At 40.9% G+C, this 7,500-nt stretch overlaps 2 protein-coding genes across 3 annotated transcripts in view; one reads left to right on the top strand and one right to left on the bottom strand.

Annotated features, from left to right (window-relative positions):
* LOC138002607 (protein FAM199X-like) overlaps positions 1–4,886 on the bottom strand; it is a 19,855-nt gene extending 14,969 nt beyond the window's left edge. Inside the window, exons 1-3 of one of the 2 annotated variants that reach the window (XM_068848620.1) lie at positions 4,707–4,886; positions 3,787–3,882; positions 1,917–2,052 (exon numbers count right to left, since the gene is read on the bottom strand). In XM_068848620.1, coding sequence (XP_068704721.1) covers positions 1,917–2,052; positions 3,787–3,882; positions 4,707–4,741 — 267 coding nt within the window. In that variant the 5' untranslated portion in view covers positions 4,742–4,886. The remainder of the gene's footprint in view (positions 1–1,916; positions 2,053–3,786; positions 3,883–4,706) is intronic. The other variant, XM_068848624.1, reaches the window with a different exon arrangement.
* A 2,149-nt stretch (positions 4,887–7,035) lies between these two features.
* LOC138002590 (leucine-rich repeat protein soc-2 homolog) overlaps positions 7,036–7,500 on the top strand; it is a 25,997-nt gene continuing 25,532 nt past the window's right edge. Inside the window, exon 1 of the mRNA XM_068848609.1 lies at positions 7,036–7,500. This exon is cut by the window's right edge and continues 71 nt beyond it. Within this exon, the coding sequence (XP_068704710.1) occupies positions 7,338–7,500 (163 nt within the window). The 5' untranslated portion in view covers positions 7,036–7,337.

Raw genomic sequence — 7,500 nt, 5'->3', positions numbered from 1 at the left:
TTGACCTTGTTTGAGTGGCAATAGGCTTCAAACGAAGAAGATCTATCAACTTTGCCGACACATATGAACTACCCGCTCCAGAATCGATTAATGCTCGGCATTTTATTCCGTTGACCTCCACTATGATAACAGGAAACAGACCCTCTCCTATTTGGTTTGTCGTCAAGGCAACCCCTCTTGTCGTCGAGTTGTTAGCGTCGCTAGTGGGGTGTACTGTGTCACAGATCGACGTGTGATGGCGTTTGTGACAGCTTTGGCAATCTGACCTGCTAGGACAATTGGATGCGCGGTGATTTCCGGACGTACAATTGAAACACAATCGCTTGTTAAGAAGAATTTGTCTGCGATCTGACAAGCTCGTGACCTTTGTACATTCGATCGGCCGGTGACCTTCGCCACAATACACACACCTACGGGGTCTCAGATCTTCACCATGCGTATGATAAACTCTGGTCTGGCGCGGATTCCTTTTCGCTGATAGTTCTTGTTCGCGCTCGTTTCGTGCTGTTATATCTACTGGGTTTCTTCTCACCCACAATCGAATAGCTTCCGAGAGCTTCACAAAATCCCAACTCTCCCAGTCTGGGTCGGTACGCACGAGGTCTCCACGAATTGATGGCAACTTGTCAAGCGTCATCAACACCGCCCCGTTAACCTGCTCGAGTTTCTTGAGGGTTTCCAGAGCTTGCACACAATAAGTCAGCTTCTCGCTAAATTCGCTTATTTTCTTCTGATTGTAGTTTGGTATGGAAGGAAGTTCCAGAATTTCTTTTGTATATGCTTTTACGATTTCCGATTTCTTTCCGTATTTCTCTGTTAAGATACTCTTTGCGCGATTGTAGCCCTCAGCCGTGAAGGGTAATGCTTCTATTGTTCTCCTAACCTTAGAATCCAATAGTTCACGCAAATACGAAAACTTTGTTATCGCAGCTACGCTCGTCTTGTCGATAGTTTCTGAAAATTGCCCCCAGAATCTCGGCCAGTCCATAAAGGAGCCATCAAACTTTGTTATCATTAACTTTGGTAATTTAGCTTGAATGTTATCCGGAGCTTGGACTTGTGGTGGGTGTTGGCTTGTTTGAGCTGTTTGAAGTTCTGCTTGCATGTCTAGCTTGGTCTGATGCAGTTTTGCCTCAAAATGTAGTTTCTCTTCTTGAGCGTGAGCTTCTTTCTCTTTTCGGCGATCATCTAGCCATGTTGTCACTTTTTCGACCACGCTGTCTGCCTTTTCCAGTTTTGCATCGAGTCGGGTGTTCCATTCCTGTAAGGCTGTCATCTCTTCTTTCGCTGCTAATTTCGCCGCCTCTACATCGAGACGCATGCGAGTGACCTCACTGGAGAGATGCTTTAAGCTTGAGAGGTGTCTCTCGATTGCCTCATGTTTCCCTTTTTCCAAAACGGCATTAGTCTTCATCACTGTCATTTCCAGTTGTGTAACTTTAATCTCCACGTTCGCTTCGGTTGCCTCCATGACGTTCGGAAAATTCAGGACGCAATTATACTCACACAGATTGTCCTAAAAGTGTTTCTTCGGACTTGTCGCGTTGCCGGAGGTGCCACGTTTTGTAAACTTTGCCCCGTTTACAAGGGATTACAGCTTATCGAACTCTCTCTCAATCAGTAAACTCGACTGAGTTTATAACTAAGCGTTTAATCAATCTCTCGTGTTCGTCTTACAACGGGTGTGTAAAACTACTCTGACTCTAAAAAAAAAGGAAACCTAAACTTATATGTTCATGTATCGCTTAATCTAATATCTTATTGGTCGTTGCTAAGTGAAATTCAATGAAAGTTCATTCAAGGTTATGTCAATCAATGGTGCTAATTAAGAAATAAAACTTTGGCCTAATCGAATCACGAAGTCTCCGACAAGCATCACTCTTAGGAGGTTTAATGGTTAATTAATGGAGTCTTACAGTGAATAGATGCCTTTTCACGTCTTCATCTTCAATGTCAACCAGTCCATTATCAGAGTTGTATTCTGAAGAAGCAGCAGAAGAGGCAGCAGAGGTTGATTCACTGCACCAGAAACTATCTTCACCATCCTGACCACTAAGCAAAACCACAAAGAAGTGTTACTCTTTGAGACAGGTGTACAGTGAAAAAAAAAAACACGCACACAAGTTTTGCATACACAAGAATGCATCAGAACACCACTACATGCAGCAACAAAATGGAATGAAATCCTCCAACTAAGCAAGCTGGAGAGCCCCACTGTCACTTACAGTAGTAGTACTGGTCCACAAAAATGGGGTTTGTAAGATATTTATTACATCTCTGCAACTGTACTAAGATCCTCGAATAAACGCAGAGTAGAGGGTCCTAAATTGGGCAATCATGATGCATGTTTCAGCAGGGAGACATACTGGTAAATATTATTACAAATGTAATAATATCTCTCACTAACTCAGACAAGGAAGGTGTAACCAAGGTTTGCACTGACGGATAGTGACTTGTCCACTGGATAAAATTTTCTAGGCCTTTGAGCAACTGGGACCTGGTGAATAAAACTACTTATCATATGGCTTGTACATTAGTGCGAGCAGGGCCAAGAAAAGCCGTACGGCCCTGCTAAACTGTAGGAACAAGTATAATTGCTCTGTGCGATGCGATTTTAGAGGATTTCGTCGCTTTTAAACTCCCAAGTTATTTACAGCCAGAAAAGCAAATGCAAACAACATATTGGATAAACTTCCTATGCAAATTTTTTTGTTGATTATTTTGTCCATACTTCATTTTCTGAGTGCTCATCATGAATAGTGTAAAGAACCCATAATGATAGAAATGCTTATTGACTGAGTGGGAGAGCCAGACAGAAAAATATTTGCCATTGGTGACGGCGCACGGACCTCGCTGCGCTCCGTCTGTATGCCATGACCTTGGAACAAATATTTTCCCATCCAGCCCTCCCACTCAGTCAATAAGTACATACTATCCAACTATTGAACAACTAAGGCCAGAAGTTCATCAACGTTTCTCGCAACACAGCATAGCAAAATCTGTTGAATTTAAGCAATAGAGAACGTTTCATGCAAACCCTCAACTGCATCTCGGGCTTGCATAACTGTCAAGAATTCTCCCAATTCCCCTGAGTGTTTAGATGAGGCTCTGGAAACACAGGAAAAAGTCCTCTATTGCTTTTATAAAATATTTCTCAAAGATGATTCAACAAATGAAGGAAAATGCTGGTTTTTTTACTTCTTGATTGAAACAGATTTTCTTCATACACGCTCACATTTCCCACCCACCAGCCAATCAAAACGTGCGTCTAACAACAAATATATATGTAACCAATCAAAATTTGTGTGATGTCACAGCCATTTTTTCCATACTCTCATCTAAACACAGCTATCAACCAATGAGAGTGTGGGTACTATCGTAATTATTTTATAAATAATATTGGTTTGAGGCTGCTGCCTAACGGTTGCCCGGCCACCTGGGGCGCCTTACATGTACTTGCAAGCGCGGGCAACCAAATTTCTGGACCAGTAGCACGAACGGGTCCCTAACTTAAAGTGGTGATTTATCCTCACTTTTAATTAATTAATTCTGGTCTCTTGAAAAATGGCTCGGGCTACTAACTTTTAATATTGGAAGCCCCAAGGGCTCCGGAAATTTTTTCTTAGGCAGCAGCCTTGTTGGTTTACTTAAAGCTACAAATTTGAAAATCCTCCTCTTATTTTAAAATACATCATAATGATGGCATTGATCTTCAGGGGACTTTTTTCAAATAGAGAAAACATTTCTTCCTCGAAGGAAGGAGAAAACCCTTCCCTGAAAACTGACCATTCAACTTCAGCAGCTACACCAGTCTCTAATAATGAAGGTGAAAAAGTGCCAGGGGAAGAATCTCTGCCAAATGAAGGGGGTGTACCCCACAATCTATAATAAATTAAGAACACACATCATTTGTAACAGTCAATATAGATGCATTTTAGTACCAATAGGCACCACAGATTAAAAATTGTGTTTGTTTCGCCGTTTATTATGCGAGCTTTGTCGACACGGTTTAACTTAATTTTTTTGAGAAGATAACTGCAAATAAGATCTTAAGACTGCGCATATTAGTTTCGAATGGTTGCCTAACCACCAGTGTGACGTGTTTGTACGGCTTTTATTTCGCCCAAAGTTACTACAGAAAATTACACCAATACTAATAAGGGCACAATGTTGTTAACAAAGTACCCAAATAGCTAACAATCAGCGAACATATCATTCATAAGCTGGTAATTTCATCGAATAGTCAAGAAATTATTTGAATGAACATTTACTAGAAGCAGACGAAAGTGATAATTATTTTAGTACCATTTCCTACTTATTCAAATGGTCTTTCTACTTAATTTTAGAGCACTAAAAGCCAACATTATAGCTCTTCAATCACCAAATAGATTCGTGATCAGAAATCACTCTCACCCGGAACGATAGGAAGCCAAAAAGAAATTCGGTAAAGTTACGCAGTTGAATACTTAATGCATTCCCTTTGTTGAACATCAAAGACGTTTTGTACAGAAATGTTACGATTGTCCTTTCACTTTTGTAGACGACTAAAATATTACGTTAAAACTGGAAGATATCGGTAATAATAGAACTAAGCAAATGACAAGGAAGTAACATTGTGAAAAATTGTTCAAACAAGACGCTCGTAATTTTCGACATTCCCTTCACTACGTATACGCGTCCATAGCGATCTTCGACATCAAAGTTACCTCATTTCGCTGGCGTCTTCAGGAACGGCTAGCATTCTAAACACACATCTTGGGCAACTGCTTTGATTTACGATCTTTAAACGTTTTATTTAAAGAGCAAAAGTCCTAAAAAATCCATTTGATTTCTCGTGATCGTGAGATGAACAATGCATTCCAACTAATTCGACCAAGGTTTCCCTCTGCCGTATAAAAGGCCCACGTGGCTATAACCAATCAAAATGAAGTAATTCCGCCATGTGGGAGACCTTCTTGCGCAATAGGGTTTCTCTTCTAAGAGAGCCTGGGAGCGAGTGTCTGCCGTGTCACGCAATCTAACATCTTGTGACGGAAGATAAGTGAGAGGAAACGGAAGGAAAGAAATCATTTCACCATTTCATCAAACCCAAAATAACAAAAATATGTGTATACGGTATCTCAAATATACTAATCTATTATTTCAGAGTAGTACAAACAAGACGCTAGGTGGAGTCTACGTGGGATGCTAATGTTAGTGTACAATGTGAAAGTAGGTTGTCACTGATCCCTGAAGCAGACAGAGATAATAATAATAATAAACTTTACTTCATTTAAGTGTCAAGTGCATTAAGCGCTGAGGCACTAATAGGGGACATAAAAATAAAATAAATCAAATCAAATCAACACATAGAGCGGTTTTCAATTGAGTGTCGAAAGTAATAAGCGAATTGCATTGGTTTTGCACTACTTCACTCAGTGCTTGGTTCAAAGTTCTCGCATAAATGGCCGTTTTTATACTAGAGACGCATAATCCTTCCAGACGAATTATGCGTCTCTCATGTTATCCGTCTAGTGCAAAAACGGGACCAACTATATGAGACGCATAATTCGTCTTGGACGAACTTGGGCAAACATTTTTTTCTGCGTCTGTTAATTTCGTCTAGTATAAAGACGGGCACTAGACGCATAATGCGTCTGGACGAACTTTCCAGTTTAGTGCGTCTTCGAAGACGCACTAAAATAAATTCTTCGTCCAGACGCATAATGCGTCTTGTGGCCGACTTTATACTAGACGAATTTAACAGACGCAGAAAAAATGTTTGCCCAAGATCGTCCCAGACAAATTATGCGTCTCTAGTATAAAAACGGCCAATATTTCAACCAATCTGAAGTGAAACCAAAACCAACTATAGCTTGCGCGTGCACATTTTCCCGCGCTTTGTGCGGCTACGTGTATTTTCTTCGTGTTTTGATTGGTTTACCGGATTGTCTCCGTCCTTTTTTGATTAGCCAAAGTAATTACTTTGGTTTTGGTTTTACTATTTTACATTTACTACACTCAATTGAAATTCGCTCTATCAAATCAGAGATTGGTATTTGAGGAGAGGGAGAAAACGGGGCACCTCTCGAAGCATGGTGGGAGGCGAGTGGTAAGAGCCACAAGAGAACGTGATAAAGGCCCTAAGGAAGATTAACTGTGATGAAAATCGAATATTTCCCTTGCGACTTCTACCGTTTTCATGAATCAATCTTATTTGTTTGTGCTCAAATTCAATAAAAGAAATTTTAGTTACATTTATTTACGGTGAGGACCGGAAATGAAGGCGCAAGAGATGTAATATTCTTGTGTTCATCACTATTCTATCGCGCTTGATCGACAAAATCGATTTCAAACTTGCTCTTAGAGCATACGAAGATCACTTGAACGATACTTTCTTCTGAGAACGCAGTAACCGAAGGGAAGTGGTGTGTGCTTTGGGAAGTCCTTGTGAGCTTTTCCGATTACCTTTCGCGAGAAGAAATAATAAGAGACATGCATATTGCTTGTCCGACATGACTGTATCAAGCATATTTAAATTTCATTGGACAAGAACGCCACTTTTCGCTCTCAAAACAACTAGCAACGTCGGTGGGGCTGTGTTTCTGAGCCCTGCACTATATCCTCCCGTGTTGCCATGGATACATCAAAATTTATTTCGAGATTACCATATTTTATTACTCAGTACTGGTAGGTGGAAAAAATGGACCTAAGATTTCATTCGGAAAGTAAAGGAAATTGTTGTTTTGTTCGCAGTATGGTATCGCGGGGATATTGGTCACTGTTACTCCAAGGATAACATCCCTCGTATCAAAGACTATTTTTGGGTCAAATCGAATTCCTACCCACACTTGTGCAAGTTCTACTCCTCATTTTAAAATGATATTTAGCACTTACCTTTAGGTCGTTGAAAGTTACCTTCTTGCCAAAAGAGCACTCGGTTGAGAGAGAGAGAGAGAGAGCGAGCGAGCGTTTTTCGTGCACTACGGTCATGCATGAGCGAGGTCACTCTTTTGTTGCCTCCTCATTCTTCGCCTTATTTTGTTCCAGTCCTCCGGAGTACTGCTAGCGTGAAGTGTCATGTCTTCCACAAGCAGTCATTACGACAATTTTGTGTTTATTTGGATCTGAGCGGATACAAAGTGGCTTTCTTTCCGGCAGAGACGATGACTATCTTGTTGACAGTTCCCTTGAACAGTTCGTTTTGGAAGAAATAGTCTCCATGCGTTTCCTTTCTCTGGACTGCCGAGCGAACGGTTATTGCAGAGAAAATTTTGTGAACGGGTTGTAAATCTATAAGACGGAGGTTGCTGGTGTGAAATTTTGTGAAGCTCGAGACGTTTGAAAGGTTATTTTGTATGGATATGCGACGTGGAAATAAGGCAAGGGCGGATTCTGACTCTCCCGATGTCACAAATATGAACCATGCGACAGACATATCAGAAACTGCGAGCATTCTCGAAGATGCAGCTAGCCCTTCTCAGGCATCCTCTTCACATTCGAAGAAGGAAGCAAAAACAG

Source organism: Montipora foliosa, chromosome 1 (assembly GCF_036669935.1).
Source record: "Montipora foliosa isolate CH-2021 chromosome 1, ASM3666993v2, whole genome shotgun sequence".
NCBI classification, from domain to species: domain Eukaryota; kingdom Metazoa; phylum Cnidaria; class Anthozoa; order Scleractinia; family Acroporidae; genus Montipora; species Montipora foliosa.
Note: the sequence above shows the minus strand (reverse complement) of the source record. Positions and strands in the feature narration are given on the sequence as shown.